The sequence below is a fragment of the Lupinus angustifolius genome, chromosome LG05 (assembly GCF_001865875.1).
Source record: "Lupinus angustifolius cultivar Tanjil chromosome LG05, LupAngTanjil_v1.0, whole genome shotgun sequence".
In the NCBI taxonomy this organism is placed as follows: domain Eukaryota; kingdom Viridiplantae; phylum Streptophyta; class Magnoliopsida; order Fabales; family Fabaceae; genus Lupinus; species Lupinus angustifolius.
The window spans coordinates 21,423,904-21,451,705 of record NC_032013.1 but is presented as its reverse complement, the minus strand read 5'-3'; the positions used below and the strand labels follow the sequence as shown (position 1 = coordinate 21,451,705).

The 27,802-nt window shown below is 29.6% G+C and overlaps 2 protein-coding genes across 3 annotated transcripts; one reads left to right on the top strand and one right to left on the bottom strand.

Annotated features, from left to right (window-relative positions):
* On the bottom strand, window positions 621–4,693 carry LOC109348083 (trifunctional UDP-glucose 4,6-dehydratase/UDP-4-keto-6-deoxy-D-glucose 3,5-epimerase/UDP-4-keto-L-rhamnose-reductase RHM1-like). The gene is made up of 3 exons (XM_019588303.1): window positions 4,581–4,693; window positions 1,640–3,213; window positions 621–1,410 (listed from the first exon to the last, which is right to left on the bottom strand). Exons 2-3 carry the CDS (start codon window positions 3,200–3,202, stop codon window positions 964–966), a joined length of 2,010 nt encoding a protein of 669 aa, XP_019443848.1. The 5' UTR covers window positions 3,203–3,213; window positions 4,581–4,693; the 3' UTR covers window positions 621–963.
* On the top strand, window positions 13,448–16,679 carry LOC109348081 (bidirectional sugar transporter SWEET2-like). Of its 2 annotated transcripts, none has more exons than XM_019588298.1 (7): window positions 13,448–13,694; window positions 13,818–13,854; window positions 14,103–14,319; window positions 14,402–14,560; window positions 14,660–14,779; window positions 14,914–15,061; window positions 16,258–16,679. In XM_019588298.1, the coding sequence occupies exons 1-6, from the start codon at window positions 13,634–13,636 to the stop codon at window positions 15,028–15,030; spliced, it is 711 nt and encodes a 236-aa protein (XP_019443843.1). In that variant the 5' UTR covers window positions 13,448–13,633; the 3' UTR covers window positions 15,031–15,061; window positions 16,258–16,679. The 2 variants fall into 2 exon arrangements, with proteins under 2 accessions (XP_019443843.1, XP_019443842.1); XM_019588297.1 differs by having other exon boundaries at window positions 13,449–13,694; window positions 14,914–15,052.

Here is a 27,802-nt window from a genome sequence, read left to right as displayed (position 1 = left end):
CAAATGTTCGGTATACACTCGAATCCTCAGACGATATTATTTCATTTCGGAAGGAACTAGTCGCTGCATCTTCTAGAAATGTGGATACAAGAAAAGAAAAATGGAAGATTGATATCTACCAATAGAAAGATAAAGAATGAAGGTTTCTTAGTTCCATAGTTCCTTGTACATGTTCATGTTTCATATAGTTAAGTTTACTTTCTCTTCTATAAATGGAGAATAGATTAGTCTCATAATTTCAGTGATCTGCATATGCAGTCTTGAAACTTGAAAGGTTACGCCACAACATTTTGTTCCAACTAAAAACTAGATTTTTGCAATAATTTTAGCAGTACAGAAGTATTAGAAATGAACTTGAGGTACTCCCACAATTTTTGTATTGAAAGTATGGTACTGGGTTCAGTTAATAAAATTCAAGTTTGTATTTTTCTTTCAAGCCTCACTTGAATATTTCACATCATTGAGGCCCAAATAGGGCATACAGAAGAGAAAACTGCATGAACATGAAGCTACTTTATATTTTTATCAAGGACCAAAAACCCCACTGTTATCATAATTGTATTTTGCACACAACTTCAAGTGTTTACATCACACACTAACTTCTTTAACTGGATGAAATAAAATGAATATATCCGTAGCATGCTTTCAATTGCATAGAGAAGTGTGAATACAATACAAGCATAACCCACAAAAGGGATATATATGAACCATAAAAGAATAAATGTCTTGCAGGATGCAAAAGTTGCTCACTACAAGCTTAAAAGAGCACACTAGAAAACTATAATAATAAAGCTGTAGCAATGAAAACTTAGGAACCAAGCCTAACACAAATGATAATACTTTTCACCCTTTAAAATAACTAGATGGAGCTACTAATTAAACAACCAGTGATCTGTGTAGCCAGACACAAAAATGCAGAGAATAACTGTGGTGTCTCTCAAGAATGAAAGTGCCTTAACTTTTTTAAGCAGTTTTCTTGTTTGGCTCAAAGACAAGCTTGACCAGTGATTCCTTGATGGAAAGCAACTCCGGAAACTCATTCTTCAATTTGGAGGCATCCATCTCATTGTTGCTTCTTGCTGCAACTATTACCTTGGCTTGCTCTTCGAGTGTGAAGTTACTCCACTTGAAGTTGGGATCAATGTAATCCCTGTACATCTCGAGAATCTCATTATGGCTAACAGCCCCTGGATTTGTGAAGTTCCATATGCCCCTCAGGTTCCTCTTTGCCATCTCAATCGAAATCGGCAGAAGTTCATCCAAAATAGTCATGCTGTTTGGAATGTTAACTACCTTGTTATAGCGAGAAATCTTGGTAATGAAATTGCGTGGATTACTCAGGTCTGATGAAATTGGCATGCGAACCCTGAGGGTGCATACATTGTCATATTCTCTCAATAGCTCCTCAACCTTATAACAATTCAAAGAAAAATTAATTAATACAGTCATGATCATATAATGGAAACAAAGAACTTTTTGAACATCTATGCTCGACAACTTTAAGACCCTTGCAATTTATGATGCAGAGTACAAATAATTTGTAATCAGTAAAGTTGTCCCGTAGTTGACGGAAATAATGTATAAATTGCAGTACATTAATGGAAAGGAAATAAAACCATATCATGTAAGAAAAAATTACCATGGCCTTTGTCTTGGAATAGAAAGAACCCATGAAGTTGGGTTTGTCTTCCTCCTTAAAACCAATGCCAGAACCCTCTGGATGAGCTGCATCATACTCAAATATGCACCCAGTTGCATAATTTATCACCAAGAGTCCATGCTCTCTGCTCACATCAGCCAACGTTAAAGTCCCAGCAACATTGGCGCGGATGGTTTCTGTTTTATGAGTTTCACACCAATCAACATTGGGTCTGCCAGTCACTCCAGCAGCATTAAAAATATGTGTTGGTTTCACACTTTGAATGTCAGCCACGAGTGATGAGCGATCCTCTAAGCGCCCTTTTCCATATTCGTACGGAATCCCTTGCTTTTCACACAATTTCCCCAGCAAGCCTCCGATCCATCCTGTTCTACCATAGATCAAGAACTTTAGAGGATGTTTCTGTGAGGCCCCAACACTCTTGGACGGTGGAACCACCATTCGAGTATTAGTTGAGACATATGACTCGGGTTTTTCGTCTTCAGATCCATCGAGATGCCTCTCTAGCCCACCAGGCATCATCAGCATCCTTGGATGAGGAAGCAATGCACCACTAACATCACCCCACCAATCTGGATTCTTGGTATACCAGTCTAAGGTTTTCTTCAACCCCTCTTCCCAAGTGGTCCTCTCGGACCAGCCCAAGATCTTTAGCTTTTCATCATCAAGGAAGTATCTCTGGTCATTAAATGGTCTGTTCTCTACGAACTTTATACTAGCATCTGGGTCCATCGAGAAAAGTCGGCATATATCTTGGGCTACATCAATAACTCTCCTTTCCTTCTTGGTTCCAATATTGTAAACATGCCCAACCTCTCCCTTGTGAAGGATGACTTCAAAAGCCTCAGCAACGTCTTCACAATATAAATAACTTCTCACATTAGAACCATCCCCATGAATTGGAAGAGGCTTGCCTTGCAGAGCCAGGAGGATGAACTTTGGAATTAACTTCTCGGGAAACTGATTAGGCCCATAGACATTGTTTCCACGTGTCGTGATCACAGGTAACCCATAAGACCTACCATATGCCATGACAAGCATTTCAGCCCCAGCTTTTGTTGCAGAGTATGGATTTGTGGGAAGTAGCTGAGAAGCCTCATGGTTTCCGACAATAGCATCCTCATCTGTCTCTCCGTAAACCTCATCAGTGCTCACATGGATGAACCTTTTGATCTGTCCAGTTACCTTGCAAGCTTCTAATAAAACATGTGTGCCATATATGTTGTTCTTAGTGAACTCAAAGCTATTACCAAATGAGTTGTCAACATGAGTTTGAGCAGCAAAGTGCATTATTGTGTCGATAGATTCAGTGATGAGAAGATAGTTGACAAGGTCAGCACTTCCAATATCCCCCTTCACAAACTTGAAATTGGGAGATGATTTTGATGGAATAAGGTTCTTCAGATTAGAACAGTAATCAAGTTTGTCAAGCACAACAATTTTGTACTCAGGATAGTTCCGGACAAGCCGGTTGGCAAAGTGAGATGCTATAAATCCAGCAGCCCCAGTAATGAGGATATTTTTTGGGGTATGAGTAGCCATATCAAGCGTTTCTACAGTAAAAGTAATGAAAATGAAAACATATCAGTAATAACCAAAACAGAAAACAATCAAAATACTATTTTACAAAATAATCACATAAAGTAAAATAAAACAAAACAAAACAACATAGCATCTACCAATATTAAAACATAGAATCCTTCTACATTAAAGTAAGAAAAATGTATGAGAAGTTAAAGACAGAAATATGAGGAAACCAAGCCAACTAAGGCATAGGTTTGGTCAGCGTCCAAAGGTGGTAGGTTGAAAAGTTGAAACCTACATGTGATGTGTGCACCAAAGAGAAACAATATCGAAATTGTGCATATGTAGGTAAATCATCAAAAGATGACAGCAAAAAAAGAAGTCCAAGAGCGAGAACAAAACGGTGTAATCTGTATCACAAAGCAATAAAACGCATTTTCTTGATCCAGTTCATAAAGATGAAACAAAAGGATGCCCAATGCGCTAGGCTTCCACCAATTGGTGTTTGCGGAGGACAGATGCATGCAGATTTACCCTACAAGTGGAGAAATGGTCTTCAGGATTTGAACCCATGACAACTCAGTCACTAAACAACAACTTTACCATTGCTCAAAGACTCACCCTCAAGCTCATAAAGATGAAATAATAATAATAATATTATAATACAACAACAAAATAACAACCAAGCATTAGTCTCACTACCTGACATCAGCTGTACATGAATTAAACGACAACATAATGTTTTGCCATAAATCATGTTCCATTTCTAAATCTTTACTAATCATTTCACCTAGATGAAATAATATTAATAATTATAATAAAAATAAACCGTTATATATAAAACCATTACACCATTCTGCAATCATTGCACTAAGAATATCTTCGGTACAGTTTTTCTCATCAACCCATCAACAATTTAAAGAATAGCAAACAAGAGAAAGCTATAGTTTTTCTCTCCACCTCCACTCAATCTAAGCAATGGAAATGAGAAAATAAAATAGATGAACGAAAAGAAGAAAATAAAAAAAACGACTCAGATTCAGATTCCGCACAAACACTGCAAAATACAATAAATGTTCACACATATAAACACTCTAGCATCAGAATTGAAAATCAACCACAGATCTGATTAATTCACTAGCATCGAGCTAAACAATCACGTGGATCAAGACAAAACACTCACAGAAATTCATAATCACTACAGATCCAACAAAATGGATCAATACCCCAGATCACAAAAACAACCAATTAACCCAAATTTCAAATCTTTTAATGAAAAAAATTCAGAAACCCCAAATGGGTCATCAGAAAATGGATCATCAAGGTAAATAAACAAAAAAATAATTAGAAATAGAGAAATGGATCAAAACAGAGGAATAATGCAGAAACAACTTACAATTTGGTAACTCTGATGAATACCCACGAAATGAGGAAGAAGAGAAAAAGCGAAGACAATAAATATAACTTGTATTGCAGAGAAAAGTAGAAATGGAAAATTGAAAATTGAAAATTGAAAATGGAAAATGTGGTATTTTGAGTGTATATTGTTTCTCTATATATAGGCGCTATGAAATGAGTGTGAGTGAGTTAAGGGGAGCCAAAGGATGATGTTAAATTATGTAATTGCCCCTTCCAAATTATTTATGTCATTATTATATAGGGTTGTTGATTATAATTTGAAGGTCTTATTATAATCCATAAATAATAACTTGTTAAACATACTAGTGATTAAAAGAGATAATGAGTTGTTACCAAAATAGTGGGATATTTTTTTTATCAAAAGAGATAATTAATTAAAATACTATAGGGAAGTAGATAAGGGTAAATTAGACAAGTGGTATGTTAATTTAATGAGAATAGATTCAATTGTATTTGGCCATACTTTTTTATGGCTTAAAAGCTCCTTATTTTGTTAAAATACTATAGCTTTGAAAATAAAAGTAAATTTTTTGTTGATTCATATTTTGTCTAATTAAAAACTCATTTTAAGCTAAAAGTTACTTATAGTTTCATGTTTTTTTAACTTAATATGGAAAATATTAAAAACTAAATATGAAAGGGAAGTTCAATATCGTATATAGCATTAATGCATTTAAAATATTCATTGTAATATACAAGTCAATAATAATTCTTGTCTATCTCTATTTGCAACAATTTCATTACTATTTGAGTTTGAACGCTTTCTATAAAATCATCATTTATACAGGAACTCCTTTAAGCATCAACATTTATTTATTCTTCATATTCAGGCATAATCGATGATTATTATCACATTTTTCAATTTTCAGATCTTCAACCCCACACATTGGTATGAAGTTATGAAGAGTTATGGTTACAATCACAATCTTCTATTGTTTGTTAATTGGAAATGGTACCATTACCATACTAGTTAATATATGCTATTTTTTCTTTCACGTACTCAATAAAGATTCAATGACTTGCATGCTAATGTCAAAAGTATTACATGTCCCAAAAATTCCTTTCCATATCTCTTAAGCTAATCATATTTCGACAAGTAATACAAAATAAATTATTTTTTATTGAATTAAGAGACAATAAAACACCAACTATTAGAATAGATGAGGTTCATTATTCCCACGCTTCTAGTATAGGTGCACACAATCTCTTAGAGGTGTGATTTTACAAATGGAACTAAGAAAGTGTTGTTGTGATAATCAGATTGGACCGGGTAGATCGACCGGTTTGATTGTTGACCGGACTTGAAAATAATATTGGTTTGTAGTTTTAATTGAATAAAGGTTGAACCGCTTTGAACCGAAGAAATTCCGGTTTGATCGCGTTAAACCTGATTGAACTGGAATAGCCCGAAAAGTGAACTATATAGTCCACTTAACTTTTTTTTATAAATAAAACACTGTAGTAATGTTTTGTTTTACTCCAGTTCATAAACGGATGGAAATATGTTATTTGAATATAATTGTACAAAATATTAATTATATTAAAATTTGTATTTATATATAAAAGTGATAAATTATATATGAAATTATCCAATCCGATCGAACAGCTTAACCATTTAAACTTTAATACGAGATATCTTTCGATTTGTGAGGAGAAGGATTTCACAATCCAAAAGTGGCAATAATATATCCATCCATATGTAATTGATAAGAGTTATTAGCAGTGATATTAACCAAATTTCTCTACCAGTAATAATAACCATATAAATGCAATGATGTAACGTAACTGCTGCATGGAATTTTAAACTTCCTCTCTTTGGTCAAAACATATTTTACTGAAGCAAACCATAACAAGAGAATAGAGTTCACGCCTGAATATTCATTATTATCAGCAATTTTTATGCTTGTCATTTCATCAAACAACTAGCATACATGAAATAGCACATAACTAGCTAAACTAAAACTACTTCCTTAAACTCCTCAAATCATCAAAAATCCTAATACACAAAATATATTATCTAGTGTAAGAGTTTTATACAATATCAGTATATTATTTACTATTCATATTTAATCATCATTGATTCTTCAAAAAATTAATATAAATAAACGGTAGATAATACAATAATAGTAGTATATGATGAGATAAATTATCTTCTACAACTACTAAAATTATGACATGTACGTGTCTATATTTTTAGTGTTTAAGAATATCTTTTATAGAAAATGATTAATATGAAATTTTAGTAGCCAAAAGAAATGATTTATGTCCATAAAATACTTTATTCTCATAAATTTAAAGAATAAGTGGGATTAAAAGGTGTAATAAAAAGGGATAAAGAGCATGTGGAAAGCATGGTCTACCAACCTAACAGGAAGGCTGATTGGCTGGATATTAACTAATCATTAAAACTGTTGCTCACATCATTCATTCACTCTTTTTTTTAATTAGTAGTTAGAACATTGTGCTCATGCATCAACCTTGTTAAATTGTGTGCGAGATTTAATTAGAATGGACCAAACATGTTAGCTAGATGGTTTTTGTGGAAACTAATAAGAGAAAAAGATATAGGCAATAAAATTTAAGAATTTTTTATATTATTACTGTATTATCTACTGTTAATTTTTAATTATTATTTACTTTTAAATAAAAGTAATATAATAAATAAAAGATAGTGTATTAACATTATGCAAATCTTTATATGGTTAATACATAGATATCACACTCATTAAAGAAATGAAAGACTTCAAAATCTTCTTAAAATTAATATTTTATGACTCCCACTAATTTTTCCCAAAAAATTAACTAGTATACCTGTGTGTTACCTAATTCAATATTATTGTATCATATTAGTATATTTTCTCCAAAATATTATCTTGACTCTTTATTTTTTTAACTGGGTTTTTCAAAAAATCAAATCATCTATCGTTTAACTATTATTTGTTTCTCAATTTTAAGCTTTCCTATTGGGAGTATTAAATTTTCATAAGCATATATCAAATTATCAAATAAGATGCGGCCCTTAACTAAAGTCCTCTTTTTATTTGGATTAACCTACAATATGTCTGGTTATTTAACTTTGAAAATAACTTATCTCCTTCCGCTAGTAAAAAGTAAGTATGAAATATGTATCGTTTTGTTTTATTTTAAAAATATTTTTATAAAAAATAATTAAATAAGACATGTTAAAATTTTATTGGTTGAATAAGATAATTTATCTCTTTATATTAGGATATACATCACTCTCTATAACAAAACACTTGACAATCTCCAATGAAAAGTTAGTGAAGTAAATGGCAAAACATAAAACAAGACTCAAGAGTAATAATCATTCACAGATAGCTCAATGGAAACTAAGCCATTAAATTCATCGGTAATTTATTTGTTGCACTAATGAAGTGCAACCTATGGCAAGTATAGAATTTAATGATATGTTTGGTATGGGAAGGAAAAGTTGAGGGAAAAAGATTAACGAAAAAAAAGTTGAGGGAAGAAAAATAATAGAAAGTGATATGATTTTTTAATTGTTTGATATTATGGAAAAGGAAAAGAATTTAAGGAGGAAAGAATAATTTAAAAAATACTGATTTTTTAATTGTATAATAGAAAGAAAAAATACATATTAGTGAATTGAAAATATTCAAAAACAGAAAACAAGTCTTATTAATTTTAAATTAAAAGTAAATATGACTTTTTTATCTATTTTTCTCCATATATGTAAAGAAAAGTTTTTAGTGGGTCTCGTTACTTTTTTTTCTTTCCTTCTTTTGATTTATTTCCTTCTTTAGTATGACATAGCAATAGAGGATTTGAGTCAAACTAGATTGGAACTAACCATGGATTGAGTTTGAATGAGTATTTACATAGAGAGCACAAATATGAACTATAAACCACACTTCTCATAGTGGTCTCCTCTATTTACTCTGCTAGTACCTTGTTTGATGGAAGGTCTAGTGACATTATGGATATGTTGAGCGTGGGATGGGATGAGTTAAGTATGTTCCTCACCTGTCCCTAAATATTGATCGGGTCAATTTTTGAATTCGAACCTGTCCCTAATTACGATGGGACACGTGAGAGATGAGTCTAAAATGAGACGAGTTTGGATTGGAAAATGACAAAATGACAAACATATATTTTTTCTCAAATATTTAAGTATGCACAATCAAAATTATCACAATCTATATATAAACTCAACTAAAACCCGCATCTCACATATATCAGTTTATAAACTACAAACTGTAAATTACATCATTCAAACTAAAAACTATCACAATAACATGACTGAAAGTTATAGAAGATATTGAAAATTTCAGAACAATTTAAACTATCAAGTGTCAACATAAACTGAAGTCTTCTTTTAAATGATAAAAAAATACACGAGAGCTGAAATGACAACAACATGTCAATACTCAAAAGTTCACACAAAAATGAATACAATAACTAGCTATTAACTGAAAAATAAAACTTAAACTGAAGTTCACACAAAGTACACAAATACTAAAAATTAATTGGTTTTCTATCTATCAAGATTCATAGTTGCATGCTCATCTTGATATATAATTATTCTTGATATATGACTATAAGGGACGGGTCGGGTGACCCAGACATAGACTTGAACTCGTCCTTCTCTATGACGAGTCTGTCCCTTTAATCGGGTCTGTCCTTTTTTTATTTATTTGGATGAGTCAGACTTGTCCTTAAGTCAACGAATTGAGACAAGTCTACGAGTTGGATCGAGTCTTGCTTACCCATAATATCTTCTAGTGATACTTGGTTTGGCATGCGTGTATGTCTAGCCCTATTGCATGAAATAGGTGGATCTGGACCTTTTGTCATGTCCTGAATTTTATGGGCCTTAGCGTTTGCTACCAAATTTGGACATGTGGTGAAATTGAAAGGATTGGGGAAGCAATGTTCTGTTGAATACCAAATTTGAAAGGACTTGCTCCTGGTATAGGTGATGCCCAAAATGCAATATTGGAGTTGCTTGAAATGTGTCCTCAACCATACTTTCCTCCATCCTCATCATATTATTTGTTTTTGGTGACAATAGTTCCTTCAAGGATTGAAGAAAAAGGAGATAATTGAAAAGGAAAGTTGTGCATTATATTTTTAAGGTGTATGCAACATGCTTAATTTGTCTGGGTGGATATCTTCTGTTTAAAAAAAGTGTACTACTTCATACGCTATTGTATATGATTAGTCAGAAAAATACATAATTATTAAAATTTTAATTTAAATGCTTTTTTCCAACTAATCACAAACAATAATATATGAAGTGACACACTTTTTAATATAGTAGATGTGCTTCCAATTTTGACCCACCTATTCCAAGTCATGGGTATATTTTTTGTTAGAGGTGAATTTCCAAGTCACTGAGTATGATTTTCACTTCCAAAACTTGAGCTAAAATGATGTATACAAAGTGATAAGATGTTTTTATATATGTGTGCACTCAAAGATAAAGGATGTAAATTTGTGACATAGCTTGAATGTACGCACATGTTTTTTATAAGCACACTGAGAGGCATGTCTTACCAAAAACAGACATCACCTTTTTAATATTTCATGAACCAATATAATTATTGATTAATGGAGGATTTCCATAAAGTAACACATCTTCCACTCAATAAATAACAATTTTGGTAACTTTCGTGGAAGTGTGAGGAAAGACCAATAAATATATATATATATAGATTTGGGAAAATCCTCTCACATTAACTAAATGTGAAGATACATTTGGGACTTTCAAAATCAGGCTCTATGGAGTTGGTGGGTGTTGCTGAAGTGAATGAGAATTGAGGAATTGACTAACTAGTAGAAGTAGCGCATTGGATGATCCAAATGAAGACATTGAAAAATTAAATGCGGACGCAAATTGAGGCAATTTGCTATAATGTCAAATAACTAAAATTTACAAATAAAGGGTTGGTCTAAAGATCTTGTTAGATTCCTAGAAAGATAAATAGTTCAAAAATTCGATTTTTGAGAACGACACTTGTTGGATAGATAATCACATACTCAAGAAGAGATTAATTTCTTACCTATAAGGTGAAAGATATTCTTAATAATATCAAACAAAATTAACAAGAAAGAATTTGTACCACTCTTTGAGCTAACTGAGTTGGATCTTCATTAATAGTTACATGGTTGACGTGTGTTGTACTTTATTCTATACGATTTGTTTATAGGTTTGTTTTTGCCTTCACTATCTATAATTTATAAGTTTTTCATTCTTCCTAACATACACTATTTCATAACTTGGAGTTCCTTCTTTTTTACTAGTATTGTATTGTATCATATAATTAGTCAGTTTACTTAATAGTAAAGAACTGGGTTAATTAATTAGGTTAAATGAGCTCACATAAATGTTATTCAAAACATGATAATAGTTTATTTTCTTTATATTTTAAATTCTCAAAATCACATTTTAGTGATAAGAGGACAATTACATAAGTCCTCTTGATTATACAAATAATAATCTTCTAGGTGGGTTGGTGGTATAACTGAAAAAAATAAATTTGATTATAATCAAATATAATTATAATTATTTGATTATAAGATGGATTTATTTATGTTTGAATATACTTAATAAAATGATTTTATGATAATCATTTTTGTTTTGGTTGCGTAAAGGAATCGATTTTAGTAAATTATAAGTTGAGTGTTAAACTATTTGTATAATATTTTTAGAAAAATAGTAAAAGCTTTATTACCTATAACCAACAAAACATAGATAAATCTTATTTTAATTAGCAATTTTTTAAGAAGGGTTCTGGCTAAAGAAAGATCCTATGCACCTCATATATAGCACCAAACAAGAAACAACCATCGGTGAATACAATCATATTTGAATAAATCTTTAATAATATTGATTTTGTGAGAGGTATAATAATGGGTAGAAAATAATATAGTTAAAAAACTTTGATTTTGTATTAAAGCTTGGGCACAGTTTTCTAAGCTAAAATAAGCTACTAATTTAATAAAAACAGAATAGTTACATTAAAAATATGATATGAGATATAATTGATAGTTATCGTCATAGCTTAAGTATATCCACAACTTAACATATATAAAATTAAATGTTAACTTCTTGACTTCTTCAAAATAATTGATGGTAATACACTCAAACGTGAATTGCAACATCATCCCTAATAGAAGGAGATAGTGAATGTGACATCAAACTATTTTTAATCATTTAGATTTTAAATTATTTTAAAATAAAAATATAATATTTCATCTACCTCATATTCAACTATTGGAAAGTTCAATATTGAAGAGTCTTTTAACCCCTCATCATGATGTATAAGTTATTGGAGTGAAAAACATAATGGATATAAAAAGATCAAATGATTACATGAAACTTATGATTAGTTGATGAAAGTAGATGGATGCAACTTTATTTAGCCAATAGATTAAACCCATGACTCATGAGAATTATTTCATCTAATCTTTTTTATAAACAAATTTAACTAATTAATATATATTAAGGAAATTAGTTAAAAACCAAATATTTGCTTTGAATTAATAAAAATTATATACAACTACAATGATGATTCTGGATGTGATCTCATTTAAAAGTGGTATCAAAAATATTAAAAAATAATTATATCTACTTATATTTGTTTCCATTAATGAAATTTAGTTAGAGGTAAAAATAGCATGTCATATAAGCAACCTTTTCCTTATAATTAGACAAAAGATAATAAGCATCATATAACTTTACTAATTTTACTAACTATAAATAAATGCAATTATAATACTTTCTAAGTACCTGTAACTGCTTTAAAAAACTTCAAAACTATATTTTTTTACTAAATTAATCAAAATGACAATTATACTCAATACAATTATCTAACATAAGCTTAAACAACAATCACCAAATCTTATTCATACACAAAGATGAATGATAAATTTGGATGACAATGACATTCCAAGTCATATGTGTTTCCATTCCAATGAATGTATAGAGACAGAGATATATCATGTCCCACATCCCTCATCATGATTCTAACAGCTCAGCAATGACACAAACTTTCCTCTCATTGTTGCAACTTATGTGGACATGAATAAATGTTATCTACACGTTTTGTTTTTTTATATACTCCTTCCTAGTGGTTGAATTTTACACGAGTCACCCTCAATAATATAAGTTTTTCACTCATTAATAGCTCATATGTGGCTATATATTCACAATATAAAAATATTATATTTTTATATAACTAGGAATACTCGTTCATCTTATAATTAAGAAATTAATCACTTTTGATATATATGATTATCATTCTAACAAGTATTGATCCAAAAGATTAAACATTAGATCTTTTTGATTCAATAGAGTCTTACATTATTAGACCAATAATGTTTTGTTATTGTTAATACTTACAAATATTAAAAACATGTTAAAATATTAAAAACACTCTTTAATGAATAATGGTATACAATTTAGCTCTTGATTTTTTAAAATCTACAAAACGGATTCAAAACAATCTTTCAAAATTAAAATTCAATGAAAAATGTTATTTGCAAAGTGGGATCTTCTTAAAGCATGTTTTGAAGTTCCAAAACTAAATCACATATGACACAAAATATAGTGAGATATCTACGTTAAAAGATCATGCATAAATCAAAGTTCCTGTTTTCCCCACAATTTTAAATTAGTAGAGTAAATCATACATGTTTTATAAAAATTTCCCTTATATTTTTATTTGTGAACCCTTTTGTTTTATGAATTATTTGTGAAGTCCTTAGCAATGTATGGCCAATGATGATAACTATATAAGAAGGTGATGACAGCACAGAGGAGTGGGTAAACAGCTTAGTCTTTATAATTGTCACCCTAAAGTACAAAACTTATATATAGTGTGAAACCTTATTATTAGAAATTAAAGAAAGCATCTTAGTGAGAAAAAAGCATATTGGGCATGTCTCAAATTTCACTATCAACTTTATGATATAATAAATAGAGGCTTTGGTTTCATTTGGTTATATTTGATTCTGTCTGAATTAGTGTTTGAACTTTGAATCATAATGTCTATGTTTGCTGCATATTCCATCTATACAGTTGCCAAAGATGCAGCTGGAGTTGCAGGTAACTTCTCTCAATTTTAAGGATTCTTTTCATAGATTTTGTTGATTTTTGATGAATCATTAACTAATAAAAAACCCATTTTTATAGTATGCTTATATTGATCAAAATTCACAATGTTTGCAGGGAACATCTTTGCTTTTGGGTTATTTGTATCTCCCATGTAAGTTTTCTTTAAGAATACTTAAAAGGTCTGTTTGCGAGTTGATTTTTGGAGGGAAAGGGAAGACTTGGAAGCCATGAAATACACTTGTGAGATGACTCTCAAGCTTCCTTTTCCTTTCCTCCCTGTCAAAAAATCAACTCGCAAACAGACTATGAGGATAATTGAGCAAAGAAGTTTCTGTTTTTTGTTTGCTTATTGATTATATCTCTTTCATTGTTTGATTCTTGTTCTGTTTTGAAATCTAGACCCACATTTAGAAGAATTATCAGAAATGGGTCAACAGAATTTTTCTCAGGGTTGCCATATGTTTATTCTCTCATCAATTGCTTGATTTGCATGTGGTATGGCACACCTTTGATATCACCAGATAATTTGTTGGTTACCACTGTTAATTCAATTGGAGCAATCTTTCAATTTGTGTACATAATCATCTTCATGATCTATGCTGAGAAAGAAAAAAAGGTTAACTTTATGATACAATTAGAACCTTATACTTATGATATGATACAATTTTCACAAGCTGAAATACTCTTAACTCTGATAGGTGAGAATGTTAGGATTATTGCTAGCAGTTCTTGGCATATTTGCAAGTATAATAGTCGGGAGCTTGCAAATTGCGGACGATGTAACGCGCCGTCTCTTTGTTGGATCGTTGAGTTGTGCTTCTCTCATTTCAATGTTTGCTTCTCCATTGTTCATAATTGTAAGTTTATCTTTTCCTAGATTCAACTATTATCATGTTCTATCTAGTAGCTAGGTGAATTTGCTTACATTATCTATAATTTTAAACATTTCTTCTCAGAAATTGGTCATTCAGACAAAGAGTGTTGAATTTATGCCATTTCATCTCTCACTTTCCACCTTCCTAATGAGCACATCTTTCTTTCTTTATGGATTACTCAATGATGATCCCTTCATCTATGTAAGGTTCCTTTTAGCTCATTTTTTCTTCTTCCTATTCATTCTTTGAGTACCTATTTTAGTTTGAAATGTTTATTTTGTTATGGTATATATTTATGTTATAACATGTACCTATTTCTATGTTTGATTTTGTAGACACCAAATGGGATAGGAACCATTTTGGCAATAGTACAATTGATTTTGTATTTCTATTATGAGAATAAATCTAGAGCAGACGCTAGCGCCGAACCCTTGGTAGTGTCATACACATGATCAGCATTGCTGATAAAAAAAGGTATAGACAGTGTATTCTTTATGCAGTTATTTGAATCTGAATGTTCTTTTTTATTTCTATCCTTAATCTTTTTGTTTCATTTCTGAGCATATCTTTTGTCTACTCGATAATAATTAAGAACCAATGTCTTTTAATCAGAAATTAGTTCATACATATTTAGGACTTCATTCTCTTCTGTTACCAGGATACTCCTCTCTTTTTGTTGCATCAGGATTAGTTTTCTTAAGACAAGATTATCAAACCACAATCTTAAGTTTGTCCTCATTTGAGAAGTTAAAAACCTGTTTTTCTTTCTATCATTACTCTGACCAAGTCCTGTTGTTACTTCTATTACCAACAAGATGTTGGTGTAGTGGTGTAAGGCCCCATTGGGTCCCCAAGGTTGAAGGTTCGATTCCTATGAGCGATAGTTGTTGGGAGGGGCAGCCACGAACCCCAAAAAGGATTAGTTCCTTATCCAAAAAGGTGAGGAGATACCCTTGGCAGTATAAAAAAAACTATTGATCGTGATTGCCATTTTAGTATAATGTCCTTTATTAACTTACCTCAGATATCATGACAGATTGATAAAATAGTGGCTAACCTCTTCCTAGACCAACCTTAGATCTTAATCTTATATTCCCAAAGTAGTTGGTAATCTAACAACATTAACCCCTGATTAATAGGTTGCATTCTGACCATAAAGATTATTCTAGAACTAGATATGTTAAGTTTTTAATTTATAATTTATAGTTGAATTGCATGTGAGCATAAATAATTTAATTATAGTATTGTTGGTAGTCTATAAAATTATGAATGATTTCCTACTAGGTGACATGCTAATTGAAGCAAAACTCATTTCTTTGTTTTAAATGCTCTTTTTTTCCTAGTGGCTATTTATTTTTCCACTTTTGCTGCTGTAAGCTGTATTTAGTAACAAACTGTCATTTAATCATATAAAACAAGAATGGAAAGTTTCATGCAGTTTAGAACTATTACTAATGAAATGGAAATACATAATGTGATGAGTCTAGGACAAAACTGCAATTTAGTGAAATGAACATTGCATATTAAAAACTTTGTTACATATCTCTATGTGAAATCTATTATCTGTTTGTTACACTCAACAAGAAAAAGAAAATCTATTGACACAAACACAAGTACTATATCAAATTTTCAAGAGTACTCTCACACCAACTTCTGTTTTTTTTTGTTTTACAAAACAGAACAGGGATTAGAAATGAGCAAAAGTTGGTAAATGTGGTATGAAACTAGAGATGGCTACATTCTTATTTTGATTGAAGCAATTATTGTTGCTTCCTTGAGAGCTACACAAGTTCATATTGTCTATATATTTATCCATTCATTGAGGATTTGCACCATGCTTCAAAATGAGATTATAGAAAGAAAGCCATATTGCACCATTCATGTTGTTGATTCGATCTTGAGCAACGCCGCCATTGCCAAGTATCCGATGCTTCACTACTATTTATAAGTCATATTTGAGCATCAAGTTTTGAACATTGTAGTAGACATCTGTGTATATTTATCTGTTTTTATCATTGGTTTTTGTCTTCTTTTGATATCAGTATTTAATAGGTACATGATGCTCTATTTTGCTATTCAAGAACACAATTCTTTATTTATAGAGTCTCATGTTGTTCCATATTGATTTCCATTTGAATTGTGATGGCAACAACCTGAATAAAGGGCAAGAAGTGATTACACTTAGGTGGATTAAATATCTAGTGTTCACTTTGACTATAACTATGTTGTGCACCAAATAACTTTTCTGTCATTGTTTATCATTGTTTTTATGTTAGAGTAACCTTATTCAGAATACTTTTGTTTATCATAAGTATGTAAGAGATGTGTTTTTTTTACTAAAAAAAACATAAACATCAGTTTTCACTAGGTAAAATCATTTCCTTTAGTTTTTATTAATATTCTAAATACGAAACTGCCAATCCTATTTAATGAGATAAATGTTTGGATGGTGTTGTTCAGAACACAAAACTACTTATGTTTTTCATGAAGATCTTAAAATAAAATAAAATGTTTCTTTAGAATCACTTGTTTAAAAGTGACCAAAAGCTACCTTGATGTAGTTGATAGGAAGAATGAACTTAAAACTGCAAGATGGTAGCTTATTCTTCAAAGTTTTCTAGCAATTTGTTTTTCCTTATGAGAATCATGAAGCAATGTTCCCTTTCATCATAGATAGAGTAAGACCACTAAGCCTTACTAGCACTTTCTTCTTTCCTCCCCTCTAAGTAATTGGTCTTTATTATGGATGGGGATCTATTGTCCACAACCATGTTCCCAACTACGTCCCTGACCAATCATAATGAAACAAAACTGATAAAGTTATGAATATTTAATTTTTTTAACTGACGTGACATAATATAATTGGTCTGAGACATGGTTTGAGACAACAGATCTTTATCGCTTTATTATGATGCAGATTTCTGGCTTTGCCATCCAATTTCAAGATCATGCAACATAAATCTTCCCTATAAGTTTCAAAAAAGTCACATACATTATCTAAATCATTCAAATAGGTCTCATTTCTTGCAACAAAAATGGTTTTTAATTGATACATGACATATTGACATGTATATATAAAGATAAAATTAGTCAAAAAATAAAGATAAAATTTAAATAAAAACATTTAACATATAATTTAGTAAGTGTCCAATATTTTTTTCTTTAAGTTCTTAATTTAATAACTGTCTAGTATGTATTAATTAAATTGAACATATTTTAAAAATTATCTCGACCAGAAGAGGACAGAAGCCCACTTAGAAGGAGAATGCCAACTTTAATGATTAAGTTCTTTTTGACAAATGCACTAACAAATATGAAAATAATAGCAAATTTTTTAGAAACATAATAAGTAGTGACCTTTTTTTTTCTTCCAATAATCTCTCAGCTAATATTTTGGGAATAGAGACTTCCTCTTCCAATAATTATTATTTAAAGGATTTGAATTTGACCACAAGACAAAACAACGTTTAAGGATTCAGTTTATCTACCACTAAATTTAGTCATTGATCTAGAAATATTATGTTGTTAGAATTATATATATATATATATATATATAAACTTATACCATTAAATATATTTTATAAATAGACATATTATATTAAATATTCTCATAAAATGGGGGAGTTGGTCTACAATCCATTCAGTAATAATTACGAATGTGCCCAACCAAAAGCAGATCATATAATTTTTTGATAAATGATAGTATTTAACCACATGCAGTGAAATTTTATAATTATTTTCTGGGCAGAGTTTTTGAAAACATTGAATAATTCTGTATCTTGGATATTACCAAAATAGACAATAGTCTGATTAGTGACATTGACATTATAAATATATTTTATTATTTTATTATGTTAGCACATTTACCATTTAATAATTATTGATTATTCAATAAAAATAATAAAATAATGTTGGATGACGTATACATCCTACAAAAAATTATCCTAACAATCAACATATATTAAACTCAAAATTGGAAAATACATTTATCTATGTAGATAATCAAATAGTGCTTCAACCACTATCAAAAGAGAAATTTTTGCTCAATAGTTAGGGTTCACTTACAAAGCATATGCATAAACAAGATTTTATTTGAAAATGGTGTATCTACTTTGGTGATCCAATGATTTATGAGTTGAAAGCATATGTGTTTGTTATTGCACATTTTTTAGGGTAATTTATGAGTTGTGATGTTGTCAAATATAAAGCATTTTGATGATGTTTTCTTATGAGCCTAGATACTAACTTAGATTAACGTATGAAGGGAAGAACTTATTTTTGCTTTCTTAATTGATTTCTTGAAGGTTGAAGTAAGAAATTTTATACATCTCTGTCATGTAAACTAAACCAAAGTGTATCAGTTTATACAATGTGTTGTGTTATCATTTCCACCGAAACGAGAGTGATGACATCAGCATGGCCATGCATATGTGGGCTCTAGAAGTAGAAATGGAAAATTGAAAATTGAAAATTGAAAATGGAAAATGTGGTATTTTGAGTGTATATTGTTTCTCTATATATAGGCGCTATGAAATGAGTGTGAGTGAGTTAAGGGGAGCCAAAGGATGATGTTAAATTATGTAATTGCCCCTTCCAAATTATTTATGTCATTATTATATAGGGTTGTTGATTATAATTTGAAGGTCTTATTATAATCCATAAATAATAACTTGTTAAACATACTAGTGATTAAAAGAGATAATGAGTTGTTACCAAAATAGTGGGATATTTTTTTTATCAAAAGAGATAATTAATTAAAATACTATAGGGAAGTAGATAAGGGTAAATTAGACAAGTGGTATGTTAATTTAATGAGAATAGATTCAATTGTATTTGGCCATACTTTTTTATGGCTTAAAAGCTCCTTATTTTGTTAAAATACTATAGCTTTGAAAATAAAAGTAAATTTTTTGTTGATTCATATTTTGTCTAATTAAAAACTCATTTTAAGCTAAAAGTTACTTATAGTTTCATGTTTTTTTAACTTAATATGGAAAATATTAAAAACTAAATATGAAAGGGAAGTTCAATATCGTATATAGCATTAATGCATTTAAAATATTCATTGTAATATACAAGTCAATAATAATTCTTGTCTATCTCTATTTGCAACAATTTCATTACTATTTGAGTTTGAACGCTTTCTATAAAATCATCATTTATACAGGAACTCCTTTAAGCATCAACATTTATTTATTCTTCATATTCAGGCATAATCGATGATTATTATCACATTTTTCAATTTTCAGATCTTCAACCCCACACATTGGTATGAAGTTATGAAGAGTTATGGTTACAATCACAATCTTCTATTGTTTGTTAATTGGAAATGGTACCATTACCATACTAGTTAATATATGCTATTTTTTCTTTCACGTACTCAATAAAGATTCAATGACTTGCATGCTAATGTCAAAAGTATTACATGTCCCAAAAATTCCTTTCCATATCTCTTAAGCTAATCATATTTCGACAAGTAATACAAAATAAATTATTTTTTATTGAATTAAGAGACAATAAAACACCAACTATTAGAATAGATGAGGTTCATTATTCCCACGCTTCTAGTATAGGTGCACACAATCTCTTAGAGGTGTGATTTTACAAATGGAACTAAGAAAGTGTTGTTGTGATAATCAGATTGGACCGGGTAGATCGACCGGTTTGATTGTTGACCGGACTTGAAAATAATATTGGTTTGTAGTTTTAATTGAATAAAGGTTGAACCGCTTTGAACCGAAGAAATTCCGGTTTGATCGCGTTAAACCTGATTGAACTGGAATAGCCCGAAAAGTGAACTATATAGTCCACTTAACTTTTTTTTATAAATAAAACACTGTAGTAATGTTTTGTTTTACTCCAGTTCATAAACGGATGGAAATATGTTATTTGAATATAATTGTACAAAATATTAATTATATTAAAATTTGTATTTATATATAAAAGTGATAAATTATATATGAAATTATCCAATCCGATCGAACAGCTTAACCATTTAAACTTTAATACGAGATATCTTTCGATTTGTGAGGAGAAGGATTTCACAATCCAAAAGTGGCAATAATATATCCATCCATATGTAATTGATAAGAGTTATTAGCAGTGATATTAACCAAATTTCTCTACCAGTAATAATAACCATATAAATGCAATGATGTAACGTAACTGCTGCATGGAATTTTAAACTTCCTCTCTTTGGTCAAAACATATTTTACTGAAGCAAACCATAACAAGAGAATAGAGTTCACGCCTGAATATTCATTATTATCAGCAATTTTTATGCTTGTCATTTCATCAAACAACTAGCATACATGAAATAGCACATAACTAGCTAAACTAAAACTACTTCCTTAAACTCCTCAAATCATCAAAAATCCTAATACACAAAATATATTATCTAGTGTAAGAGTTTTATACAATATCAGTATATTATTTACTATTCATATTTAATCATCATTGATTCTTCAAAAAATTAATATAAATAAACGGTAGATAATACAATAATAGTAGTATATGATGAGATAAATTATCTTCTACAACTACTAAAATTATGACATGTACGTGTCTATATTTTTAGTGTTTAAGAATATCTTTTATAGAAAATGATTAATATGAAATTTTAGTAGCCAAAAGAAATGATTTATGTCCATAAAATACTTTATTCTCATAAATTTAAAGAATAAGTGGGATTAAAAGGTGTAATAAAAAGGGATAAAGAGCATGTGGAAAGCATGGTCTACCAACCTAACAGGAAGGCTGATTGGCTGGATATTAACTAATCATTAAAACTGTTGCTCACATCATTCATTCACTCTTTTTTTTAATTAGTAGTTAGAACATTGTGCTCATGCATCAACCTTGTTAAATTGTGTGCGAGATTTAATTAGAATGGACCAAACATGTTAGCTAGATGGTTTTTGTGGAAACTAATAAGAGAAAAAGATATAGGCAATAAAATTTAAGAATTTTTTATATTATTACTGTATTATCTACTGTTAATTTTTAATTATTATTTACTTTTAAATAAAAGTAATATAATAAATAAAAGATAGTGTATTAACATTATGCAAATCTTTATATGGTTAATACATAGATATCACACTCATTAAAGAAATGAAAGACTTCAAAATCTTCTTAAAATTAATATTTTATGACTCCCACTAATTTTTCCCAAAAAATTAACTAGTATACCTGTGTGTTACCTAATTCAATATTATTGTATCATATTAGTATATTTTCTCCAAAATATTATCTTGACTCTTTATTTTTTTAACTGGGTTTTTCAAAAAATCAAATCATCTATCGTTTAACTATTATTTGTTTCTCAATTTTAAGCTTTCCTATTGGGAGTATTAAATTTTCATAAGCATATATCAAATTATCAAATAAGATGCGGCCCTTAACTAAAGTCCTCTTTTTATTTGGATTAACCTACAATATGTCTGGTTATTTAACTTTGAAAATAACTTATCTCCTTCCGCTAGTAAAAAGTAAGTATGAAATATGTATCGTTTTGTTTTATTTTAAAAATATTTTTATAAAAAATAATTAAATAAGACATGTTAAAATTTTATTGGTTGAATAAGATAATTTATCTCTTTATATTAGGATATACATCACTCTCTATAACAAAACACTTGACAATCTCCAATGAAAAGTTAGTGAAGTAAATGGCAAAACATAAAACAAGACTCAAGAGTAATAATCATTCACAGATAGCTCAATGGAAACTAAGCCATTAAATTCATCGGTAATTTATTTGTTGCACTAATGAAGTGCAACCTATGGCAAGTATAGAATTTAATGATATGTTTGGTATGGGAAGGAAAAGTTGAGGGAAAAAGATTAACGAAAAAAAAGTTGAGGGAAGAAAAATAATAGAAAGTGATATGATTTTTTAATTGTTTGATATTATGGAAAAGGAAAAGAATTTAAGGAGGAAAGAATAATTTAAAAAATACTGATTTTTTAATTGTATAATAGAAAGAAAAAATACATATTAGTGAATTGAAAATATTCAAAAACAGAAAACAAGTCTTATTAATTTTAAATTAAAAGTAAATATGACTTTTTTATCTATTTTTCTCCATATATGTAAAGAAAAGTTTTTAGTGGGTCTCGTTACTTTTTTTTCTTTCCTTCTTTTGATTTATTTCCTTCTTTAGTATGACATAGCAATAGAGGATTTGAGTCAAACTAGATTGGAACTAACCATGGATTGAGTTTGAATGAGTATTTACATAGAGAGCACAAATATGAACTATAAACCACACTTCTCATAGTGGTCTCCTCTATTTACTCTGCTAGTACCTTGTTTGATGGAAGGTCTAGTGACATTATGGATATGTTGAGCGTGGGATGGGATGAGTTAAGTATGTTCCTCACCTGTCCCTAAATATTGATCGGGTCAATTTTTGAATTCGAACCTGTCCCTAATTACGATGGGACACGTGAGAGATGAGTCTAAAATGAGACGAGTTTGGATTGGAAAATGACAAAATGACAAACATATATTTTTTCTCAAATATTTAAGTATGCACAATCAAAATTATCACAATCTATATATAAACTCAACTAAAACCCGCATCTCACATATATCAGTTTATAAACTACAAACTGTAAATTACATCATTCAAACTAAAAACTATCACAATAACATGACTGAAAGTTATAGAAGATATTGAAAATTTCAGAACAATTTAAACTATCAAGTGTCAACATAAACTGAAGTCTTCTTTTAAATGATAAAAAAATACACGAGAGCTGAAATGACAACAACATGTCAATACTCAAAAGTTCACACAAAAATGAATACAATAACTAGCTATTAACTGAAAAATAAAACTTAAACTGAAGTTCACACAAAGTACACAAATACTAAAAATTAATTGGTTTTCTATCTATCAAGATTCATAGTTGCATGCTCATCTTGATATATAATTATTCTTGATATATGACTATAAGGGACGGGTCGGGTGACCCAGACATAGACTTGAACTCGTCCTTCTCTATGACGAGTCTGTCCCTTTAATCGGGTCTGTCCTTTTTTTATTTATTTGGATGAGTCAGACTTGTCCTTAAGTCAACGAATTGAGACAAGTCTACGAGTTGGATCGAGTCTTGCTTACCCATAATATCTTCTAGTGATACTTGGTTTGGCATGCGTGTATGTCTAGCCCTATTGCATGAAATAGGTGGATCTGGACCTTTTGTCATGTCCTGAATTTTATGGGCCTTAGCGTTTGCTACCAAATTTGGACATGTGGTGAAATTGAAAGGATTGGGGAAGCAATGTTCTGTTGAATACCAAATTTGAAAGGACTTGCTCCTGGTATAGGTGATGCCCAAAATGCAATATTGGAGTTGCTTGAAATGTGTCCTCAACCATACTTTCCTCCATCCTCATCATATTATTTGTTTTTGGTGACAATAGTTCCTTCAAGGATTGAAGAAAAAGGAGATAATTGAAAAGGAAAGTTGTGCATTATATTTTTAAGGTGTATGCAACATGCTTAATTTGTCTGGGTGGATATCTTCTGTTTAAAAAAAGTGTACTACTTCATACGCTATTGTATATGATTAGTCAGAAAAATACATAATTATTAAAATTTTAATTTAAATGCTTTTTTCCAACTAATCACAAACAATAATATATGAAGTGACACACTTTTTAATATAGTAGATGTGCTTCCAATTTTGACCCACCTATTCCAAGTCATGGGTATATTTTTTGTTAGAGGTGAATTTCCAAGTCACTGAGTATGATTTTCACTTCCAAAACTTGAGCTAAAATGATGTATACAAAGTGATAAGATGTTTTTATATATGTGTGCACTCAAAGATAAAGGATGTAAATTTGTGACATAGCTTGAATGTACGCACATGTTTTTTATAAGCACACTGAGAGGCATGTCTTACCAAAAACAGACATCACCTTTTTAATATTTCATGAACCAATATAATTATTGATTAATGGAGGATTTCCATAAAGTAACACATCTTCCACTCAATAAATAACAATTTTGGTAACTTTCGTGGAAGTGTGAGGAAAGACCAATAAATATATATATATATAGATTTGGGAAAATCCTCTCACATTAACTAAATGTGAAGATACATTTGGGACTTTCAAAATCAGGCTCTATGGAGTTGGTGGGTGTTGCTGAAGTGAATGAGAATTGAGGAATTGACTAACTAGTAGAAGTAGCGCATTGGATGATCCAAATGAAGACATTGAAAAATTAAATGCGGACGCAAATTGAGGCAATTTGCTATAATGTCAAATAACTAAAATTTACAAATAAAGGGTTGGTCTAAAGATCTTGTTAGATTCCTAGAAAGATAAATAGTTCAAAAATTCGATTTTTGAGAACGACACTTGTTGGATAGATAATCACATACTCAAGAAGAGATTAATTTCTTACCTATAAGGTGAAAGATATTCTTAATAATATCAAACAAAATTAACAAGAAAGAATTTGTACCACTCTTTGAGCTAACTGAGTTGGATCTTCATTAATAGTTACATGGTTGACGTGTGTTGTACTTTATTCTATACGATTTGTTTATAGGTTTGTTTTTGCCTTCACTATCTATAATTTATAAGTTTTTCATTCTTCCTAACATACACTATTTCATAACTTGGAGTTCCTTCTTTTTTACTAGTATTGTATTGTATCATATAATTAGTCAGTTTACTTAATAGTAAAGAACTGGGTTAATTAATTAGGTTAAATGAGCTCACATAAATGTTATTCAAAACATGATAATAGTTTATTTTCTTTATATTTTAAATTCTCAAAATCACATTTTAGTGATAAGAGGACAATTACATAAGTCCTCTTGATTATACAAATAATAATCTTCTAGGTGGGTTGGTGGTATAACTGAAAAAAATAAATTTGATTATAATCAAATATAATTATAATTATTTGATTATAAGATGGATTTATTTATGTTTGAATATACTTAATAAAATGATTTTATGATAATCATTTTTGTTTTGGTTGCGTAAAGGAATCGATTTTAGTAAATTATAAGTTGAGTGTTAAACTATTTGTATAATATTTTTAGAAAAATAGTAAAAGCTTTATTACCTATAACCAACAAAACATAGATAAATCTTATTTTAATTAGCAATTTTTTAAGAAGGGTTCTGGCTAAAGAAAGATCCTATGCACCTCATATATAGCACCAAACAAGAAACAACCATCGGTGAATACAATCATATTTGAATAAATCTTTAATAATATTGATTTTGTGAGAGGTATAATAATGGGTAGAAAATAATATAGTTAAAAAACTTTGATTTTGTATTAAAGCTTGGGCACAGTTTTCTAAGCTAAAATAAGCTACTAATTTAATAAAAACAGAATAGTTACATTAAAAATATGATATGAGATATAATTGATAGTTATCGTCATAGCTTAAGTATATCCACAACTTAACATATATAAAATTAAATGTTAACTTCTTGACTTCTTCAAAATAATTGATGGTAATACACTCAAACGTGAATTGCAACATCATCCCTAATAGAAGGAGATAGTGAATGTGACATCAAACTATTTTTAATCATTTAGATTTTAAATTATTTTAAAATAAAAATATAATATTTCATCTACCTCATATTCAACTATTGGAAAGTTCAATATTGAAGAGTCTTTTAACCCCTCATCATGATGTATAAGTTATTGGAGTGAAAAACATAATGGATATAAAAAGATCAAATGATTACATGAAACTTATGATTAGTTGATGAAAGTAGATGGATGCAACTTTATTTAGCCAATAGATTAAACCCATGACTCATGAGAATTATTTCATCTAATCTTTTTTATAAACAAATTTAACTAATTAATATATATTAAGGAAATTAGTTAAAAACCAAATATTTGCTTTGAATTAATAAAAATTATATACAACTACAATGATGATTCTGGATGTGATCTCATTTAAAAGTGGTATCAAAAATATTAAAAAATAATTATATCTACTTATATTTGTTTCCATTAATGAAATTTAGTTAGAGGTAAAAATAGCATGTCATATAAGCAACCTTTTCCTTATAATTAGACAAAAGATAATAAGCATCATATAACTTTACTAATTTTACTAACTATAAATAAATGCAATTATAATACTTTCTAAGTACCTGTAACTGCTTTAAAAAACTTCAAAACTATATTTTTTTACTAAATTAATCAAAATGACAATTATACTCAATACAATTATCTAACATAAGCTTAAACAACAATCACCAAATCTTATTCATACACAAAGATGAATGATAAATTTGGATGACAATGACATTCCAAGTCATATGTGTTTCCATTCCAATGAATGTATAGAGACAGAGATATATCATGTCCCACATCCCTCATCATGATTCTAACAGCTCAGCAATGACACAAACTTTCCTCTCATTGTTGCAACTTATGTGGACATGAATAAATGTTATCTACACGTTTTGTTTTTTTATATACTCCTTCCTAGTGGTTGAATTTTACACGAGTCACCCTCAATAATATAAGTTTTTCACTCATTAATAGCTCATATGTGGCTATATATTCACAATATAAAAATATTATATTTTTATATAACTAGGAATACTCGTTCATCTTATAATTAAGAAATTAATCACTTTTGATATATATGATTATCATTCTAACAAGTATTGATCCAAAAGATTAAACATTAGATCTTTTTGATTCAATAGAGTCTTACATTATTAGACCAATAATGTTTTGTTATTGTTAATACTTACAAATATTAAAAACATGTTAAAATATTAAAAACACTCTTTAATGAATAATGGTATACAATTTAGCTCTTGATTTTTTAAAATCTACAAAACGGATTCAAAACAATCTTTCAAAATTAAAATTCAATGAAAAATGTTATTTGCAAAGTGGGATCTTCTTAAAGCATGTTTTGAAGTTCCAAAACTAAATCACATATGACACAAAATATAGTGAGATATCTACGTTAAAAGATCATGCATAAATCAAAGTTCCTGTTTTCCCCACAATTTTAAATTAGTAGAGTAAATCATACATGTTTTATAAAAATTTCCCTTATATTTTTATTTGTGAACCCTTTTGTTTTATGAATTATTTGTGAAGTCCTTAGCAATGTATGGCCAATGATGATAACTATATAAGAAGGTGATGACAGCACAGAGGAGTGGGTAAACAGCTTAGTCTTTATAATTGTCACCCTAAA

Excerpts from the sequence above, each read along its gene's own strand:
- LOC109348083 (XM_019588303.1), bottom strand. The coding sequence starts at position 3,202 with ATGGCTACTCATACCCCAAAAAATATCCTCATTACTGGGGCTGCTGGA. Across the intron at positions 1,411-1,639 it reads ATTCCAAGACAAAGGCCATG|GTTGAGGAGCTATTGAGAGA; the intron begins GTAATTTTTTCT and ends AATTGTTATAAG.
- LOC109348081 (XM_019588298.1), top strand. The coding sequence starts at position 13,634 with ATGTCTATGTTTGCTGCATATTCCATCTATACAGTTGCCAAAGATGCA. Across the intron at positions 14,561-14,659 it reads CTTCTCCATTGTTCATAATT|AAATTGGTCATTCAGACAAA; the intron begins GTAAGTTTATCT and ends ATTTCTTCTCAG. Across the intron at positions 14,780-14,913 it reads ATGATGATCCCTTCATCTAT|ACACCAAATGGGATAGGAAC; the intron begins GTAAGGTTCCTT and ends TTGATTTTGTAG.